This window comes from Anomaloglossus baeobatrachus, chromosome 3, assembly GCF_048569485.1.
Source record: "Anomaloglossus baeobatrachus isolate aAnoBae1 chromosome 3, aAnoBae1.hap1, whole genome shotgun sequence".
Taxonomy (NCBI): domain Eukaryota; kingdom Metazoa; phylum Chordata; class Amphibia; order Anura; family Aromobatidae; genus Anomaloglossus; species Anomaloglossus baeobatrachus.
Window position 1 is genome coordinate 417,190,137 of NC_134355.1, and position 21,797 is coordinate 417,211,933.

The following is a 21,797-nucleotide window of genomic DNA, read 5'->3' on the forward strand; positions in this document are numbered from 1 at the left end:
AACTATATAGTATATATATATATATATATATATATATATATATATATATGTGAGGTGGCGAACCGGCTACATTACTAATTTCTGGTATGTACCACAGAAGTAGTGTAACCTGAAGGTCATGGTACTTTTAGTGTCACTTGTTTTATCATAGTTCATTTGGTCTGGCTACCTACATACTCTGCCCATGGGTGTGCTTGACATGTGGCTGACAGGCCACATGGTAGACTGTGTGGAGTCTGTGAGAAGTGTGGAATGCAACACTGCAGGAGAAGCAGCCTCTGAGACAGAGAGGTTGCTAATCTCAAAGAGGAGGGAGCCTCTGGAAGGAAAACAGCTGAGGGAAGTCAGCCTTTCCTGAGAGACTGCCAGGAGGCAGAGTTTGTCTAGAGCAGCCTGTGTGTGAGGTGCTCTAGACCAGAGGTTCCCAACTCCAGTCCTCAAGGCACACCAACAGTGCATGTTTTCAGGATTTCCTTTTTGCACAGGTGATAATTTAATCACCTGCAAAGGTGCTGAATCCAACACCCATGCAATGCTAAAGCAATCCTGAAAACATGCATTGTTGGTGTGCCTTGAGGACTGGAGTTGGGAACCTCTGCTCTAGACCAAGAGAGTCTGTAGCAGGAGATGGGAACTTCTGTGCTGCTGGAGCAGTTTATGAAGGAGTAATATACCTGCTGTCTTTTAAATGAAAAGCGTTCCTGTCGCTACCTCTGAAGCACTGCATGTGAGTGAGTACCCCAATGAACAGTGTGTGAACTGGGGTGTAACTTTACTATAAATATATATATATATATATATATATATATATATATATATATATATATATATATTATACGGGATGCCAAACTAAAAAATACTCTAAAAATTTGTGGGCCATTAATTTCTAACACAACGTATTGTATTGCACACACAAAAAAGTAATTTTTCTAGCAAATTTATTCAAGACCATGTTTCAAAAATGAATACAGTGGAGGTCTTAGGAGTAAAGATAAAGTTTGAACTATAAAATTCTAAGTGACAAGAATTCAATCACAGGTAAGTCTAATTATTAATTTAACAGGTGTTCAGCAGAAAGTTGACTATAAAATGGCACTACTTAACAAAGAAACCCCCTTCCTATTTTATGTTGTCAGCAATGGTACCACATAGAAAAGAAAGGGCAAAAGGCCTTATTAAATATTTTTTTTACAAAAGAAAAGTGAAGGCTATAAGAAAATCAGCAAAACTTTACTTTTCAATGAGAATACTGTAGCAAGAGTGACAATAAAAGTTAACACCTAACAGGAGCATCATTTGATTAGAAGTGTTAAGGAAAATCAATATGCAAGTTCTCTTCTCTTAGCTAAAGAAGAAGAAAAAAAACATATCAAGATGAGTGTTTTCCATGATAAAATGTGGCGTACACTACAGCGGAAAAAAATGTATAGGTGTCATCCATGAGGGAAAAAATCTTGCTTCAATTTGCCAGGACTCATGCTGAAAAATGTTAAGACTACTTGGACTCTATAGTCTAGAGTGATGAGACCAAGATAATTGTTTTTGGAATTAGTTGCTTCAAAACAGTATGGCAATGGGAAGGAGTACTAATAAAAATGCATAGTGCCTACAGTGAAACATTATGCAGTGTTCCTATTTGGTGCAGCATCAGTGGAGATAGGATCCGCGACCAGTGACAGCTGGGTATTTGCAAATGGCGATTAGTGGACCTCTTTTCTCCAAAGAGATAAATGCTATCATCTATCAGTATCTGACAGTAGTTCCCTTGGCATTAAATGGGGATAACTACTTTAAACCTATGCAAATAAAGAAAACTGTAAATAAAATAAGGTAATCTTCTATAGAAATTCACTAGAGTGAGTACAACTTGATTTGTCACTGGGCACCATAAGTGATAAGGAAGAGCCAGGATAAATGTTAAAAGAGGTAGGTGACTGCCTGGTGAGCTACTGCACATAATATTTTGGGATAAGGGCACATGTTGAAATAAAAAAATAATTTATATTGCAGCATTGTGTCAATGATAATTCTTCTTTCCCACTCCTAAAAATAACTTTTGACAGTTTTTTTCATTCACAATTATTCAACCCCAGTCGAAAAAGGACATAACAAAAAATGCTAGGTAGACAACCATACCATAAGCCAAATGTGGCAGAAGGCCACAGTATTCATGTTGTGTTTACGGTTGTAAAATTGACTAGTAAAACACGTGTATAAAAGCTGACTTGAACAGCTAAATGTCTACATCTTATTATTTTTTATTTTTCTAACATTCCACTTCATTCCCAAATAAAACAAAATAAGACATGCTCTGTAAGTATACAACTAAACAGTTAGGTTGTTGTAGTGGTGTAGAAATATATATAAACCAGTTAATATTAACACAGATGCGTAAAACTAATGTATGCATTATGTACAGTTTGAGAGATAGATAGTCACTAATGATGGGCAAGCTCACAGATATCTGGGATCGGTGGAACTAACTGGACTTAAAAAAATATCTATCGGTTCAGGCCCAAAATTGATTCCAGATATCTGGCCGGACCAGAATCTGGTGCTTTAAAATGGTGGTAGAAGGGATAGCGGATTAGAGCAAGTGCATTATACTTACTCAGTATCTGTCTGTAACTGCTTTCGGACCACCCATTCTTCTCCCGGGGCTGCTCATTTACCTTCATGCATATGCACTGCTTTCCCCATCCACCTGTAGTCCTAGTGTCTGTGATTGGTTTCAGTCAGATGTGCCCCAGAATGTGTGACAGTGTCTGACTGCATGCAATCACAGAACCTGTCTGTGGTTCACTGTCATGGTATAAAAATAAACAAATTGGTGCATGGTTCCCCTGTATTATGATACCCAGCACAGATAAAGCATACAGCTACAGGCTGCAGCCCCCAGCCATGTGCTTAAAAATAAGTGGAACCACATGCGGCTTTTTTTTAAACTTTACTGAGGTCACCTTAGGTCAGGTTACCAGCGATCACAAATGGAGGACCATGGAAACCTCAGCTGTGACCGCAAATAACCTGAGTGACATTACCGCTGATCGCGGGGCAGATTCAATCTCTAAATATTTCAAAAAGACCTTCCATGTGGTAGCAATAGGCGAATGCTAAACATGGAGGTCAAAACACCACCACTCATACAGAGAAATAAGTATTAAAACACATATTTTATTCAATACAAAAAGATAATAAATAGAGTGAAAAATATTTCTCTTGCACTATTACAATACCTAGGGTCAATATTATAAAAGACAGGGTTTCTGCAAAGGCAACAACAGAAAAAAATAGGAGATAAAGTAGGAAATAAAGGACCACTGGGAGTAATGAATAGCCACTACAATCTTCACATAGAATGATTGTTACAAGTAACAAAATAGGATGAAGATTTCTAAAGAGACATATAAATATAGGTCTCAATAGAACCGTAATATATTTAAGTAATAAAATCAACATAGGAAATCTATGTATCGTTACAGTCGAATTAGTCTATTAGCATAGATAGTAGTCCTGTAACCGGGGAAACATGTCCGCACAATAAAGACAATGTGGTAATTACCTGAGTCCAAGGTCTATTAGATTTGTGCGGCTGCAGCCCGACGTGTGTTTCATCATTATCTGACTTCCTCAGGAGGGGTTTGATGTGTCACTCCCCCATTGTTGCAGTGAAAAAGAAAAATTGAGGGAGTAATGCTTTAACAAAAGGGTTGGAAAAGCTTGAAAAACTTCCTATTCATTTCTATAGGAAATCCACTTGTCTGTTCATATATGGAAGGTTTTTTTTTCTTTTTTTTTCTTTGGTGAAAAGGTTTTGGAAAAGTCTGGTTTAAAGTTAAAATGCTAAAGTGTATTTCACTTCCTTAAAATGAATGCTGAATGAAATTTCTCCAAGCTAAGCACTGTCAAGTCAAAATTCTATAAAGAACACTTCAGGAAAAAAATATCCTTTCATATTGTTTAAAAACCTCTTAAAGAACACATCAGAAAAAGAAAACTATTATAAATACTTTTAAATAAAGGAGTGTTTTCTGACACGTTTTTACTTTAAAAGTATCATTTATTAATGCCTAAAAAGATCTTTGTGAACATAACTCTAAAAGGCTATGTTCACGTTACTTGTTTGCTGCTTCTTTCTGCAGGTGAAGCATGCTCTCTTTGCAGTAAAGAAGCTGCTTACAAAAAACATGTTTTAGATGTATTTTTGCTGCTTTTTTTGCATTCCTACTGTGTTTTGTTACATTTTTTTAACTTTTTTAAAAACCTCTTGAAGAATTTAGATAGAAAAAAGTGGTACGTGTGAAAAAACATGTGACTTGACTTTTAGATCATATTATCGAAAGTTTGTTTTCACCATTACTTTGCAAAAAGCACTTCTTTTATGTCGATATGAATGCACCATGTGAATATTTCCTTATTACTATACAGTATATCTGGTCATAACAATTTAGGCAGGTTCAGGTATTTTGTTATAAACTAAGAAGCTTTTTGTTTCCCTTGCACAAATTATTAATAAGCATTTAACTTATAATGGAGGGGAAGGGAAGCATTGTGTGTTTAGCATTTTGCAATGCCTTTCAGGTATATGAGCAGTACGGTGGCTCAGTGGTTAGCACTGCAGTCTTATACCCCTTGAGTCCTGGGTTCAAATGCCACCAAGGACAACATGTGCAAACAGTTTGTATGTTCTCCCCGTGTTTCCATTGGTTTCCTCCAACTATACAAAGACATAAAGGTAGGGACCTTAGATTGTGATCCCCAATGGGGACAGTGTTGCAGATGGATATAAACTCTAAGTAATTAACAGCATTATACAAGTGAATAAATGTTGTTATCATTATTATTAGATGTATTTCAAGAATGTATGGTTGGCACTCAATAATTCAGAAAAGGGTCCAGAAGCTAAGTGCTCGGGATGGATATGTGCACATGAGAGCCACAAAAGTATCCCATGAACATAACCCACAGCAACATTGTTGTAAACATGCTCTGTCTTATGTTACTTCTTTTAAACAAATCAGGTTTCAAAAATATTGAAGCGTTAAAAAAGGGATATGCCCATTCTTCTGCTCTCTACGCCTGACAGTATAGAGTAAAAAATGCCAGGAGCAAAGCCACTGCAAGAATGATGGCAAAATCACCCGTGAAGAGGATTCAGTAAAATGCCAGTCCTCTTTGACTGGAAAAACTCAGCAGCTATGATGGCATCTAAAAGACGTCATGTGCACATAGACTAACAAGGTAGAAAACCACACAGCACTTAGGAAATGTGAATGAAGTATTCTTTTACTGGAAGATCAGCACAAAGTAAGAATACACAGTGTCATTTTTGGCCAATGTTTTGGTCCATCCCTAGAAACTCCTAAACCTTTTTCAAGACCTCAGAATAAAAATAAAAATCACTATGTAAAGTACAATATAAATCCTTAAAGATAAAAAGTTTGGAACAAAGAAACAAAAAACCAAACCTCACAAATACTTATAAAAAACATTACCTGAGTGACTTGGGGTTCTACTTTATCAAACGTATGTGTTTATACATGTGGGCCGATTTCCCAATATTTACATTTGCTAAATTACTCTGGGTTTTTTTTGTTTTACGAAATGTCTCTGACAACAGACAAATGTATATGCCAGGAAACGTCAGATTATCATAAGTCAAAAGGATGAGGAGCCCTATTAATAAGGCTAAAGGCTGCTTTACACATTGCAATTACACATGCGATCTCGTATGCGATCGCACATGCCCCCATCGTATGTGTGGCATGTTCAATTTGTTGCCCGTGTCGCACAAACGATTAAATCCCATCACACGTACTTACCTTCCATACGACCTCGATGTGGGCGGCGAACATCCACTTCGTGTAGTGGGAGGGACATTCGGCATCACAACGACGTCACACGGCAGCCGGCCAATAGAAGCGGAGGGGCGGGCCGTAAACATCCCGCCCACCTTCTTCCTTCTGCATTGCAGGCGGGACGCAGGCAAGATATGTTCATCGTTCCCGGGGTGTCACACTCTGCGATGTGTGCTGCCTCGGGAACATTGAACAACCGGACGTTCAATTTTTAGTAATTGAACGACATGTATGCGATCAACGGTTTTTCGTTCAATCGCAATCGCACGTAGGTTTCACACACTACAATATCACTAACGATGCCGGATGTGCGTCACTTACGACGTGACCCCGCGGCACATTGTTATATATATTGTAGCGTGTAAAGCCCGCTTAATGCCATGATTAAATGCATCTTTTCTGCCTAGAGTACCTGAATACTTTGCCCCTTCCCTGCTGATAAAATTAACACATGTTCTGAAATGCATCTGAAAGAAGATTGATGAAAAACTAATTCTAAAAAAAATATAGCAGTTGACCACATTATCCAGTCAAAATAATTACTTTACTTAATGGACTTGAGCTTGATATCGAGCCTCGGCCACTTAATGGATGAACAATCTGTAGGAAAATTAATCCTGTACAAGCCTAGATAGTCCACCAGGGTTTTCACTGTTTTTTTAATTGTAGCAAGCCATCCATTTGCTGGTCTTTCTTTTGATCTTATTCCTTCTATTCTTCCGACCAGTAATATTTAAATACAATCCGTTGCTTTTATTTGTTGTAAAACTAAATTGTGCTATTAAAAAAAGTTTACTTTTCTTTTTTTTTCCTCCATTAGCTGTTGGACTTACTGCTTGCCCTGAACCATTGATACCTACAAATGGCATTAAAAATGGAGACAGATACATGGTAAATGATGTGGTATCATTTCAATGTGAACCTGGGTACACATTGCAGGTAGGTTGGCCCTGGTTCCACGTATATTTATACAAAAGTAAAATTGATCTTCTAAAGTTATAAACAAATATATATATATATATATATATATATATATATATATATATATATATATATATATATATATATATATAACTTGTGTTTTCCCTCTGCCTCTGATTTTAACATTTCTACAGCTACGTTCCCACAATGAACTCTTGATGAGTTTTTCATGTTGCAAAATTTTGCACCTTTTATTTAAATTACGCTAATTGCAATTTATGTTTTTTTGTGCATTTTTTTACATGTGGTTTTTATCCCACGTTTGACTCTGCAGTTTGTCTTTTGTTGGTGTGTCATTTTTTTATCCTTTCTGGTATTTTGCTTTAACAAAAAATACTTAAGTGCTGATTATGAGAAACATTTAACAGCAGTGTTTTTGATCGGTTTCACTTTAGTGTTTGGTCAATGTGTAACTTTTTTCCACGAGTGTTTCATCAGTGATTTTTTTATACCCAATGACATTTTTTGGGCAAAACCTCTAATACTCATTGCAATGTTAAAATGAGACAGCAAACAGATTTCACATAGATGAGTCTCCATGATTTTCTCGGACCCTTGGATTTGTATGTGACTAGGAACACATATAGATTTGTCTCTGTAGCTTTTGAGGTCACACAAAAAGTCATGAACATGTGAACAGCCCCAAAGACTATAAGGGGTACATGATGAACATGGATAGAACACATATTTGAAAATTGGATGTCTGAATAAGATCTAAAAATACATAAAGTATAAAACCAAAACATCATCTACATGCATAATCTCTATGAACATGTCTCAAAGCCTAATTAATAAATGCTTTCATCTTTGCTGTTTCAACTAGGACTAAAAATGAAAATTTGTAAACAAAAATGAAAGGTTGCAAATTTGCTAATTGATAAACATCTTATTATTGAATATTTTCCAAATTTTAACCAATGAAGAATAGATACATCTGGTTTTATCCATATTTGTCTCATATAGCATAAATACAGATGTATGCTTAAATAAAGAATCACTGGCAAGTTCTTGTCAGTAAAGAACTGATACATTCTTTGAATATTTCAGAAAAAAGTTCCAAGAAGAGATCCCATACATTTTGATGGGAGAATATGATTTTTACTGCCGGTAGGCTGCAAGTTTTCATTGAGCACAAATTGAAGCAGAGAACTCTGATCTGACACTGCACTGTACTTTAGGTTTTGTCATTCAGCTGTTTGATGTAACTCTTTTATGTTCCTGAGCAGTTTTCTTTTGACATCAACAGGGACATTCACATATTTCATGTATGCCTGGGACAGTACGGCGATGGAATTATCCTTCACCTCTTTGCATTGGTAAGAATCTGTACTGTCTAGTGAAATTTCTAAGTATCTCACAGTAAAAAATGTTCATTGTTCTTAGCCTTGCACACATTTATTGTGGTAAAAAAATAAAAATAAAAGATATTTCATCAAAGATAACATAAGCGAACAATGCAAACTTCCATTTTGGCTGAGACTAAGTTATATAGTTGACACATGTGACTACTGCAGCCAATTACTGTTCGTAGCTGTCACACCACTATTTCAATGTGACATCATCATTGCAGCAAGCAGATAAAGAACACCAAGAAACCCAGGATCTGTAATAATAGAGATATAAAATGTAAGAAACACATTGTGCTATTTTTCTTTTTGAAAATGTAGCTGTTTCTAGACCACACTTTAAATGTGTTGCACCAAAAATTAAAGGAGTTTTCTCGTCTTATTAATAGGGTAAAATTGCCAAGTGCTTGTAAGAACACTTTTTTTGCAATTTGCTTTTAGTTAAAAATCTTGGCCATGTAAGAATTTGTGGGCCAGTTAAAGGGAACCTGTCAGGTGTAATATGCACCCAAAACCACGAGCAGTTCTGAGTGCATATTACAAATCCCTGCCTAACCGACCCTGTATACACTTGCATAAATAAAGAGATCTTTAGAAAAAGTATTTCTAAAGATCATTTATTATAGGCTAATGAGCACGGAGACTAGTCGCAAGGGTGTGAGTTCGCTTGGCTAGCCGGCCCCTTTAGCATGTTAGCATGCCCTTGTGGGCATACTAACATGCTAATAAATGTGCAGCTTTGCGGCATATACCTCAGTCTTGATGGCGCACAGTGGATGATAGATGTGCACTGCGCATGATCCGGAGTCCCCAGAACTTCCGATCATGCGCACTAAATTGATGCCGGGTGTAAGCTTCCGAGCTTCAGTGAGGTATAGTGCGTATGACTCTGGATCATGCGCAGTGCGCATCCATTCTCCACCGGCTACTATCAAGTCTGAGATATGTGTGGTGAAGCTCCGCATTCATTAGTATTTTAGTATGCCCATAGGGGTGTGTTAACATGCTAAGGAGGCCAACCAGCCAAGGGAACTCATGCCCTCGTGACTAGTTTCTGGCCTCATTAGCATATAATAAACGATCTTTAAAAATACTTTTCCTAAAGATCCCTTTAGCTATGCTACTATATAGAGGGACTTCTAGGCAGGGATTAGTAATATGCACTCAAAACTGCGTGTCGTTCCTGGTGCATATTGCACCTGACAAGTTCCCTTTAAAGAGAAAACATGCTTTGATTTATGTTATATATTAAAAAAATATATATTAAAACATGGAAAAAGTATAAAGTTTATTAAAAGAAAACCAGTAAAAAAACATCTCTACTGACTGCAAATTCCCATTTCCACATGTATGAAAAAAAAGTGAAAATGTAAGAGCTTGTGCACACAAAAAATCCTATACTATCTCTGCAACCTAAAATATTAAAAATAGTGCTATAATGTGATGGAAAATTGTAAAATATAAGCTTCTGGGTTGAAACTAGTGTTCATTTTACACAAAACCATTTGATAATATAGAGTGTAGCTGGCATAACACATGCTCTTGGTGCTAAATGACAAGGATGGCAGCAAAAAGAAACTCAGCATTTGCCAATTATTGAGGTGTTGGAGTAGGGACATGAACTAAATCAGTGTCCCAAGTGAAGTCTACCGTATCTCCAGGATGATTGTTAAATCTATTTAGATTGGATTAATAAATGAATGAAGAATTGATATAAAGTTGCATACACCAAATAGAAAGCAGAAAATATTATATCATGGACTTAGCAATAAGGGTTGCTGATGTTTTATATATTGCTGGTATTGTGCCGAGACAATAAGGTAAACCTTTAACAATGTTTTACCTTTAACACATTGTAAGGTATATTATACATATAAAATTATTAAAAAGCAAAGAAATATAATTAGTATTATACTCAAGATAAGAAAAACTGTTCCTTCCAACATTGCCTTAATGTCAAAATGATTAATTATTCCCGCACAAAAGCCATGGTTAGCTGATGCTATATTAAAATGTCCTAATGCACAACACAAAATAATTGAAAATACTCAGCAAATTGGAAAGGCAGATTGTTGCTAAGCTTGTTTTACATTTGTATAATGCTACAAGTAAAGCATGGCTATAAATATAATGTCAGTGAGATCCATAAAATATTCAAAGAAAGAAATATGAAATATAAGTGATATTTTTCTTTCTTTTTTCCATTTGGAAAATTATTATTAAAATTAGCATAAATACTTTTAAACCCAATACAAATAATAATGCAAAATAGCTGCTCTGTTAATACACAGCAATACACATTCATTATTGTTTAAGTCCACCATACAATTTTGCTGTCTTTTTACAGTAAGCGATGAATCCGCAAGCTTTAAAGTTGGCCTTGAAAAGTACAATAAACTATTGCTTGAAGTAATAATTTCATCTTTTAAAAGTCTTTTTTTTTTCCATTTAAGCTAAATGTGGTGGAACATTAACAAATCTGATTGGAGTGATTTTAAGCCCTGGTTTTCCTGGAAACTATCCAAGTAACTTGGACTGCACATGGAAGATTTCATTACCAGTCGGCTATGGTGTGTATCTTGATTAATGTAGCAATAATTTTTCTACAGATTGTGAAAGGGGAAATAGTGAAACAAGCCATAGTTCCTAGTATTATCAGAAAGTATTATTCTTAAAGTCTAATTCTATTTGACATTTTTGTTTTATTGTAATCACGTGGAATGCTTTGCATGCATGGGGTTTTATTTTATAACAGTATAAAAAGTCGCAAAATTATATCCATTGAAATATATAGTAATTCACATACAGTATATAAGTAACAAAAAGTTCCCTTTGATATCCGAGACTGAGTCATTAGTCCTTGACAAATGATAGTTACATGCCTACTAATATATGGATCACAAGTCATTTGAATGCACCCACATTTGCCCACAAATGCCTTTGAATAATTATTAGCATATATCTAGCTCCTTTTGTGGTTGAGTCTACTTGTTAGTGAAAATGTAAACTATGGAAGATGTGTCCTGAAGATCGTTGCAATAAACATGTAGCAGACAAGCAATTCTAACATGATTTAGCTTGAAAAAAACAGTCTTTACTTCTCTCATGGACAAAAATTGAGTAAAGTAGATTTTTAACTTCTCTCTTTCTTTTTGGAGCTCCAATCGCTCCCATCATATTTTACAATGGTCACTTTTCTTAGTAGAGTAGGTGGTGAGCCTACAAAAGTGACAGACTTCACAACTATGCTCCCAGCTGTGATGCTAAGTCACTTCTCATGGACAAGCCAGGATTCGGGGAGGTCAGTGTCAAAAGTGAGTATGTCAAAAGGAGAAAAGGAGAGTATGTCAAAGACAAAGGAATAAAACAAAAGGATAGTCTGTGGCAAAGTCTGGGATCAGGTAACTAAGAGTGCATCAAGGCAAAACGGTTAATATAAGCAAGTAGGCAAAATGGGTAATCCAAAAAAGTAGTCAAAAGATAAATCCATGGCTAGGAAGCAAAAACAAAAATACGAGCAAATACATCACTACGCAAAGCTACAACTGTCAATGGTCAGATCACTGCCAGTCAGTAAGGGTACCTTCACACTTTAGCGATGCAGCAGCGATCCGACCAGCGATCTGACCTGGTCAGGATCACTGCTGCATCGCTACATGGTCGCTGGTGAGCTGTCAAGCAGGCAGATCTCACTAGTGACCAGTGACCAGCCCCCAGCCAGCAGCGACGTGCAAGCGACGCTGTGCTTGCACGGAGTCGGCGTCTGGAAGCTGCGGACACTGGTAACTAAGGTAAACATCGGGTATGGTTACCCGATGTTTACATTAGTTAACAGCGCACACCGCTTAGCTTTGCTCTCCTAGCTACAGTACACATCGGGTTAATTAACCCGATGTGTAATGCAGCTACATGTGCAGAGAGCAGGGAGCCGCGCACACTGCTTAGCGCTGGCTCCTTGCTCTCCTAGCTACAGTACACATAGGGTTAATTAACCCGATGTGTAATGCAGCTACATGTGCAGAGAGCCGGAGCCGGCAGCACAGGCAGCGTGAGAGCTGCGGAGGCTGGTAACTAAGGTAAATATCGGGTAACCACCTTGGTTACCCGATGTTTACCTTGGTTACAGCTTACCGCAGCTGCCAGATGCCGGCTCCTGCTCCCTACTCGCTTCATTTGTCGCTCTCTCGCTGTCACACACAGTGATCTGTGTGTCACAGTGGGAGAGCGCCTTTGAAGAAAATGAACCAGGGCTGTGTGTAACGAGCAGCAATCTCGCAGCAGGGGCCAGATCGCTGCTCAGTGTCACACATAGCGAGATCGCTAATGAGGTCACTGCTGCGTCACAAAAAACGTGACTCAGCAGCGATCTCGGCAGCGAGCTCGCTGTGTGTGAAGCACCCCTTAAATAACCAAGTAATCCCCTTAAATAAATGACACATTGAGGAAACCCAGCAGGCCGGCCAGATAGGGCAACTGAGCTGTCAATCACAATACTGACAGACAAGCATGTCCCTGCCTTAGATTGGATGACTGGGCTGTTACTCACAATACTGACAGCTAACCATGCCCTTGATTCTATAGGTTGGCTGAGCTGTCCCTCACACCGGATATTGTTTTCACAGGAATTGAGGGACATTTAATATCCCCTTAGATGAATCTTCAATTTTAGCTTTACCTCAGGGACCACCCAGTACTAAACAATTGGCTGTCAATCTCTCAACTAAAAATATCTGAGATATGTCTATGTTATAAATTGATAACACGCAAATAAGACTGTTCTTTTGAACAGATTTTTGCTATAGATGAGTGGACCTCCCAAAGTTCGATTCAGTTTGTGTTTACTGACTTTACCTGTGTTCACTGAAAAGTTTGATGAACATATTTGAACCCATTGAATTCAAGGGGAGGCTAAAACAAACACCTTTAGAAGGGCCTAAAAGCTGCCAAAACAGCTCAAACAATTTTACAGTGCAGCCACAATATTGTGGCACAGCCATTAGCTTCCTAGACTATTAACATAAGAAATATTGAGATGGATGATTGATATGTATAGGCCTGGTGGGCTGGGAGCCCTCATACCTCATGCACCAGCTCAAACTGATTTTCTGCTAAGACAAACTCAGGTGGCTGCAATATTAGTCTCAGACTGTTATTGCTAGACACATTTAGGCGGGCTTTGCACATTGCGACATCACAAGCCGATGCTGCGATGTCGCACGCGATAGTCCCCGCCCCTGTCGCAGGTACGATATCTTGTGATAGCTGGCGTAGCGAAAATTATCGCTACGCCAGCTTCACATGCACTCACCTGCCCTGCGACCGTCGCTCTGGCCGGCGACCCGCCTCCTTCCTAAGGGGGCGGGTCGTGCGGCGTCATAGCGACATCACACGGCAGGCAGCCAATAGCAGCGGAGGGGCGGAGATGAGCTGGATGTAAACATCCCACCCACCTCCTTCCTTCCGCATTGTGGCCGGCGGCAGGTAAGGAGATGTTCCTCGCTCCTGCGGCTTCACACACAGCGATGTGTGCTGCCGCAGAAACGAGGAACAACATCATACCTGTCGCTGCACCGGCATTATGGAAATGTCGGAGGCTGCAACGATGATACGAAAACGACGCTTTTGCGCTCATTCATGGTATCATCTATGATTTACACACTACGACATCGCAAGTGACGCCGGATGTGCATCACTTTCGATTTGACCCCACTGACATCGCACCTGCGATGTCGTAGTGTGCAAAGCCACCCTTAGGGATAGTAAGAGAGGTAGATGAGTGAAAGGTAGCTGCATGCCTTCCAGTCTGGGAGCTCTATTGCTACAAGCAACACACAACAAGGATACCCAACTAGGAGTCCCCATCCCCTTTTCCTAAAATTAGGGTCAGACAGCAGAACAGTAGCATCAAGAAAAGTTTCACAGACTACACTAACGCAAGATCAATGCAGCACACTGAAAACAACATCATTGCCTAGTCTTCACCGTATGCAACTGGGTAGAAAAGATCCATAACTTGTTCACCTTGATGAAAGTTAGGTTGTCTACACTTTCAGGGGACAGCCGGATGTGCTTATCCATCAGGACACCAGTAGCAGTGCTGAAGACATGTTCTGAGAGAACGCTGGCTGTCGGGCAAGATAAAACCTCTAAGGCATGACTGGCAAATTCAGGCAACTCTTCCATTTTTGAAGGCCATAAAGTAAAAGAGTCCAAACGCTCCCCAGATGGCATTGATATTGAGCTCTAGATACTCCAGCACCATCCTCTCCACTCATTCACTATGTGTCAGACTTGTACTCTGTTCTGCTATTGCATGGGAAGGTCTAATAAATGTGTACCCCAACTCACAGAAATTGCATCTGCAACTTAAATTGCTGTTGGTGCCAGTATTATCTATGATGATTTGACATTCCCTGGGTTGGAAGTCTAAAACTGTGGTCCACACTGTGTACTTTATTCCTGTCTTGGAGAACACCACTCTTAAGATTGATTACAACTTGGATTTGATACTTCAGTATGCGTGCGTCTCTTTCCTGAGGGGGAAGCATCTGGCAAAATTGACTCTTGTACTGTGGCGCTAACAGAGTGGCAACCCAGTAGTCAGCAGTATTTCTAATCATAACAATTCAGGAATCATGTTGCAGAGAGTGCAGCAAGAAGATGCTCATGTGTCGCATGCTTCTGTGAGATCCAAGTCCATGGTGTGTTGATGGCGAGAAAACACTCAAGCTTGCTTCCTCCTTTCTCTTCCTCTAATCATGGCCGAAAGAGAGGAGACCAATACCTTCTTCATCTCCTGACTGTTGTGGGCCCTTGTTCATTTGTTCCTTATCTCCTGCACCTTCACTAACGGTTTGTCTGGTACTCCTCAATCACTGTATTCCACCCTTCCATGCGACAGTCCGGACCTTAGAGATATTGGTCTCTCCTCTGCATCCTCTTCTTCCTCTTCTTCCTCTGGGACCACCACCTCCTCCTGCAGACTATTCAAAGTGTGCTTTAGCATATAAATGACCAGAATAGGGATTCTGATGAGAGCATCATCAGCGATAACCATATTGTTAACCATTTTGAAACTTTGCAGAAGGGTGCAGAGGTCCTTCATCCATGTAAACTTGGCAAGTGGGATTTTCTGCATTACCACACTGCGTTGGCTCAGCTTATGCTTCATGACATACTGCACAAGGGCTTGTCGCTGCTGCCAAAGTCACTGCAAAATGTGCAGAGTGGAATTCCACCATGTCAGCACATCGCATATCAATCAGTTAACTTTATAGGCTGAAAAACCTTTGTAGTAATGTAACTTGATGAGCTGTGAAATGTGAAGTGAGCAGATAGTAACAATACCTTTTGTAGCAACACAACATCCAGGCAGGGATAATGGCCTAGAAATTGCTGTTCAACCAGGTTGAAGGTGTGAGCTATGCAAGGCACGTGTGTTAGGTTGCCCCGGCGTAGGGCCACCACCAGGTTTGCACTGTTATTCTATCGCCCTGAGAGGGGCTCGGCTGCTCCCTGGCCGGGCCGAGCCGCTCGAGGTCCGGGCTCGGGTTGTCGGTGGCTCGAGCGCCTCTGGACCGGGGGCCATGTCCCTCTGTTAAGGGGAGGCAGTGGGGTGGTGGTGTGGGACGAGGTGCGTAGTCGGGGGCCACGTTGTCGTTGAACGGGTCATGACACCACCCACGGGTCATGGTGACGGGATGCAACACCGCTGTGGCTGGAGTGATGGGGGCTCCCAGGATTGGTGTTGAAGGCGCAGCCTGGATGTTAGCCCCTCCATGGGTAGGGGAGGTGTGTCCCGGGGCCCGGCGGGACGGGCGATCATGTCGGGGTGCAGGGCACCGTGCTGCGGTGCGACGTTGTGCTTGGATGGCACTGGTGTACTCACTATTAATTCACACTCGGAGTCACTGGTAAACCAAAGTTCGGGTATGGTCGGGTCCCGCAGCCGGCTGCTTGTGTCCCTTGTGAGGCTGATGGTGGCCCCTTTCCCTTGCACCTCTTGTTTTGGTTTTCGGCTCCCCCGCCTGAGTAGTGGTAGCCCGCTCCCTGGCATTTAGCTGCCGGAAGAGCCCTCGGTTGCCCGCAGACGCTGGCCCATCGAATGTTTGGCCCTTGGCGGTGGCTCTCACCCGGTATCGGTGGGCTGTTGCCTTCTTTCGGGACTTTGGGTGAGGATGAACCCATGAGATCCAGACTGCAATCAGTTAATTTGCCTACACTCAGTGGCTTCTAAGCTAGGACGAGGTCTGAGTACCCGGTTTCTGGTGCTCCGGTAAACAGTTGACTCCCCGGTTTAGGGCCGGCGGGCTCCAACCCTGGCCCCGTCCTTACGGTTCCACCGGTTGCTATACCGGTACTCCCGCAGGCAATCACCACTGTCTGCCTGCCTGACGTTACGAAGATCCCAAGCTCCTACCTGGGTCCCTGACAGCTCTGCTCCTCTACACCTCCTGTCACTGTCACTCTACAATCAAAACTGTTTGTATTTCCTGCCCCAGGACAGTAGTCTCCTCGGTGGGCATGCCTTTCTGCCTGATTCCGCCCACCTGGTGTGCCCTACTGGCCCTGAGGGAGGCATCAGGTCTCCCTTTTGGGTGACGGGTGTGTCCTCACAAGGGATGGGGGTGTATGTGTTGTGTGGTGGGTTTTGTTACCTGTGACCCCTGGGGTCCAGGGCGTCACATTATCGCATATGGCCATCTCTGGCTCCAGGTTCAGTAGAGACAGCCATTGCTGAAACTTGGCCTAGGTAGCTGTCCACAACTTTTCAGCTGTGTGAGTGCATTCACTAATGCATTTTAATTTTAACACTCCCTGATTGCAGTGAGCCTTGGCTGCACTGTGCAGAGGTGGGGATTCTCTCTGCACTGGTAGAATGCATGTTATATTAAGGGAAATTTGAGGGTGCAGGTGGAGACCCTAGAGGAGGGAGAGGAGGCAGCAGCAGTGGTGAATGTTGTAGATTCAGAGGTTTATCCTGCAAGCTTTGTGGATTTCAAGACTTGTGGAGCAATAACTTGCTCGCCTGCACTCAAAGTCACCTAGTTCCCAGTCAGCGAGATGTAACTCCCCTGCCCATGCTTGTTTGTCCTGGGGTTAATGGTAAAATGCAACCTGTGAGACACAGAGTTTTTCAAAGATTAGTTCTTGTTGTCTGCGACCTGCTGGTGTAGCACAGGCACAGCTTTATTATAGTAGTAATGGCAACTGGGCAACTGATACTGGGGGACTGCTAAGGCAATCAAGTTTCAGAAACTGTATGTATCCACCAGGCAACCTCTTTTGTAACAGCTGATGATGGGCTCTCACTCTTTCTCACTGAAGTGGGAAAACACCAGGAGGTTTTGCGGCCAGAGACCTGTGTGTGAACACTTACCACCGTGATGGAGGAGGAAGAAGCAGCAGATGCAGTGTATGTGGCAGCCGGTGGTTTGTGTAGGCCCACTAGGTCATATATTAGCAAAGTATAATTCCCAGAATTACACATATTGGTTGCGCATTTGCCAGTTCATGCATGTACTTGTCAAATTATTGGAATTTCTACCTCTATTGAGTCATTTTTTACAAAGTTGGCAAATAATGTAAGTTGGGTCATCATTTGTTGTCTCAAAAAAGGACCAGGCTAGGCATCCCTTGCCATCCATGCAAACTGGAGACCCCCAACTGCTGCTGGCCACAGCCAGAGTTTTGGCTAAGGATACAGTGCTTGTTATGGTTGCATCACCGCGAGTTTCGGCGGGAAGCACAACATGACCTCCTCATCTTCCTCCTCCTCCTTTACCACCTTCTTTGCTGAGCTACTCAGCTGCGTGGGATCTAAAACCCCATCATCATCCTCTCTGGTGTCTCACTCTTTGCTCTAACAGTCACCGTCCTCCTCTTTCTGCCCTGACTGCATAGTAACGTAAGTATCTTAGTAACTTCATCATCACCTCCACTCCATGGGTTAACATTTGGTGACGAGAGACTGGATTCTGCTCGGACCCTACTTCGTCCGGCCCAAGACCCAACTGACAAAGATTTTCTGGCATCGGTGGAGATACTTTCCTCTTGAGCCTGTAAATCTTTGGAGCAGACCTGTGGTGCCCACAGAATAGAATGGGTGAAAAACTCTGCAGACTCGCCTATCTGTGGTTCCCCACAGTCAGTTGGGCAGTTGGAAAGTTGTGACGCTGGGAGAAAGATGGGTAATTGGGGTCCACTTCTGAGGATTGTACTGTGTCTAATGTTGAAGAGGAGGAAGAGGAGAGGCCACTAGCTGCAGCACTTCCCATCAAATGTAGCACATGGTCTTTCTGGGCCTTCATCTGCAAGTCATACCACTGTGCTCCTGCAAAAAGGGATTGGAGTTGCCCGTCCAGTAACAGAAGTTGTCAGTTGTCCTCGTATAGGATGAACCACTGTTTGTTCAGTAGAACTTTTAGTAACATTATCACCTACTCCACGTACACCTTGCCTATTAACCTTTCCATCATGACCTCAGGATTTACCCCTCATGTTTATGTGCCTTTTCCCTATTTTAACCAGATTTTTTACAATCTTAGTCGCACACCAGTTAGTCACCTGTCACTAAATTAACAACCACTATTTATAGGCTGAAATAGCAATTCTAAGTTGTAAAACAGAATTTGCACTATTTAGTGGTTGAAATATCAATTTAGAGCTGCAAAACAGATTTTGCACTCTTTAGCGGCTGAAATAGCAATTTGTGAAATGACCACACAATTTGCAATCACTAGACGATGAAATACCGATTTGTGGCAAACAATGTCCCCTATAGTGCTCACCCTAGCACTTCCTTATTCTACACTATCGCCCTCCTAACTATCTCTACTACCTAAAATTAAACCCACTAGCTAAGCTAAGCTGATTGTCTAGCAGCAGCAGGTCAGCACAGTTCCTAAGCTGTAGCAATCACAAAATGACGCCGACGTCTCATGTCCGCATTTCATATACAGAGGAACATGTAACTTAGGCAGCCAATGACACAATCCCTTGTGTTTGATCAATGTGGATGTTTTCTGAGCCCTGATTGGTTGCAGGTACATTCACACATAAATTTAGGAAAAAAATAGCAGTCTGCCACTCCTCTGACCTCTCCCCACCCCCTCCTTTCATCAAGCATGACCCCATGCTCATTCTACATCACTACTATTCTAGTAAAAGTGACAATAAGGTAGAAGAAAAGCTTTAGTGTGCACCCACAAGCAGTTACTAAACAAACCGATCTTTGCCAATTTTTTACGAGGGATCAAATACTTCCCCACTGTAAATATCAAAGGGAGATGACATAATAGCAGAGTGTGAAAGTTACCTGAAACTAAAGGTTAAGATGTCACATGATAAAACGCTATTAACCTGCAGATATGGAGTGATTTTGGAATCTGCCAAACTCCTGCACATCCTCACTGCCATGAGGAAATGATTTTCATCACTCACTGAAGCTTTTGGGTTTCATTCATTGAGATGACACCGACATAATAATCACACTAGTAGTAATGCATTTCAGTGTACAGATGTTTGTTTGTTATTTTTGAGCCTTTCAGTGCATATAAAGTGTCATTCTTGTATTTATTTGTATTTACTTACTATTAACTCCTTCAGTATTTAAGGCTATGATCTTATTAGCGATAATTAAGCTACTTCTGTGCTCCCTGGAATTGACAGCTATTTCATTGCTCCAACGATAGACATGTGATATCTTGATTAAACATTCTCATCATTGAGGGATGGCTTTACATTCACTGTTTTAGCAATGGTTTTTATTTTAATTAAAATTCCTACCCAATAAAGGAGATTGCACTCATGAAGCTGTATTCCCTCTTCTTTCTTTCTTTCATTCCATACGTTCCAGCAGAAATGTTTACTTTTTTTTGGTTGCTGCATTGCAAATCTCACAGTGAAATTAAAATTTAACTGCCTATGTTTTCTGCTTTCTGTGCGCACTGCAGGCTACAATAATTATAACCATTCATATGGAATTAAATAACAATTACCATGCTTAATATTGTATGACCAAAGTATTATGGATAACACTTTGAATCACTAAGAAAAGGCTGCAAAGCTTTCCTCATTACCTGCAACATCGGATGATATCTCTTATAGGGATGCCAATGGGGAATTTCCACCATTAGAGGAAAAACTCCAACACATGATGGTGAAGGAAAATCGCATCTGGTGATATTTAAGCTTACCAACAATCTATCTGAATAAAGGCTTTTTATTCCCAAAGGGTTAAAGGGGTTGTCCGACATTAGCTTAACAAAAATGTTTGAGTTTATCTGTGCTGTATTGTCATATAAATCACACCTACATTGTTATTTTTTGTTTTCTAACTTTTGTTCCTCTTGAATTATACCTTTATTCTCTGCAGCTTCTTGTTTACATTCAGCTCCAGCAAACATGACCACTTCCTGTGCAAAACCTCCCAGTCACAGCTGTCACCGCCCAGCCTCAGTGTCCAGCCCCACCCCAGTGTCCAGCCGCACCCTCTGCCCGCCCCCTGCACACATTCCCTGTCAGTATATTCTTCCCCAGCACCTGACCTGGTATCACTACAGCATTGCAAATAACAGCCCCACATCGGACTGTGCACCGTACACGCACACACATGGCTCTGCACCGTACACGCACACACATGGCTCTGCACCGTACACGCACACACATGGCTCTGCACCGTACACGCACACACATGGCTCTGCACATGCACACATATGGCTCTGTACCGCACACATATGGCTCTGTACCGCACACGCACACATATGGCTCTGCACCGTACACGCACACACATGGCTCTGCACACGCACACACATGGCTCTGCACTGTACACACATGGCTCTGCACCGTAAACTCACACACATGGCTCTGCACAGTACACGCACACACATGGCTCTGCACCGCACACACATGGCTCTGCACCGTACACACATGGCTCTGCACCGTACACGCACACACATGGCTCTGCACCGTAAACGCACACACATGGCTCTGCACCGTACACGCACACATATGGCTCTGCACCGTACACGCACACACATGGCTCTGCACACGCACACACATGGCTCTGCACCGTACACACATGGCTCTGCACCGTACACGCACACACATGGCTCTGCATCGTACACGCACACACATGGCTCTGCACACGCACACATATGGCTCTGTACCGCACACGCACACACATGGCTCTGCACACGCACACATATGGCTCTGTACCGCACACGCACACACATGGCTCTGCACCGTACACGCACACACATGGCTCTGCACCGTACACGCACACACATGGCTCTGCACCGTAAACGCACACACATGGCTCTGTACCGCACACACACACACATGGCTCTGCACCGTAAACGCACACACATGGCTCTGCACCGTACACGCACACACATGGCTCTGCACCGTAAACGCACACACATGGCTCTGCACCGTACACGCACACACATGGCTCTGCACCGTAAACGCACACATATGGCTCTGCACCGTACACGCACACACATGGCTCTGCACCGTAAACGCACACACATGGCTCTGCACCGTACACGCACACACATGGCTCTGCACCGTACACGCACACACATGGCTCTGCACCGTACACGCACACACA

The 21,797-nt window shown here is 41.7% G+C and overlaps 1 protein-coding gene across 2 annotated transcripts in view; it reads left to right on the forward strand.

Annotated features, from left to right (window-relative positions):
• The window catches only part of CSMD1 (CUB and Sushi multiple domains 1), a 2,926,925-nt gene that overhangs the window by 2,497,715 nt on the left and 407,413 nt on the right, over window positions 1–21,797 (forward strand). For both annotated transcript variants that reach the window (XM_075340315.1, XM_075340314.1), the window contains exons 38-40: window positions 6,679–6,797; window positions 8,086–8,155; window positions 10,639–10,755. In XM_075340315.1, the coding sequence (XP_075196430.1) occupies window positions 6,679–6,797; window positions 8,086–8,155; window positions 10,639–10,755 (306 nt within the window). The remainder of the gene's footprint in view (window positions 1–6,678; window positions 6,798–8,085; window positions 8,156–10,638; window positions 10,756–21,797) is intronic.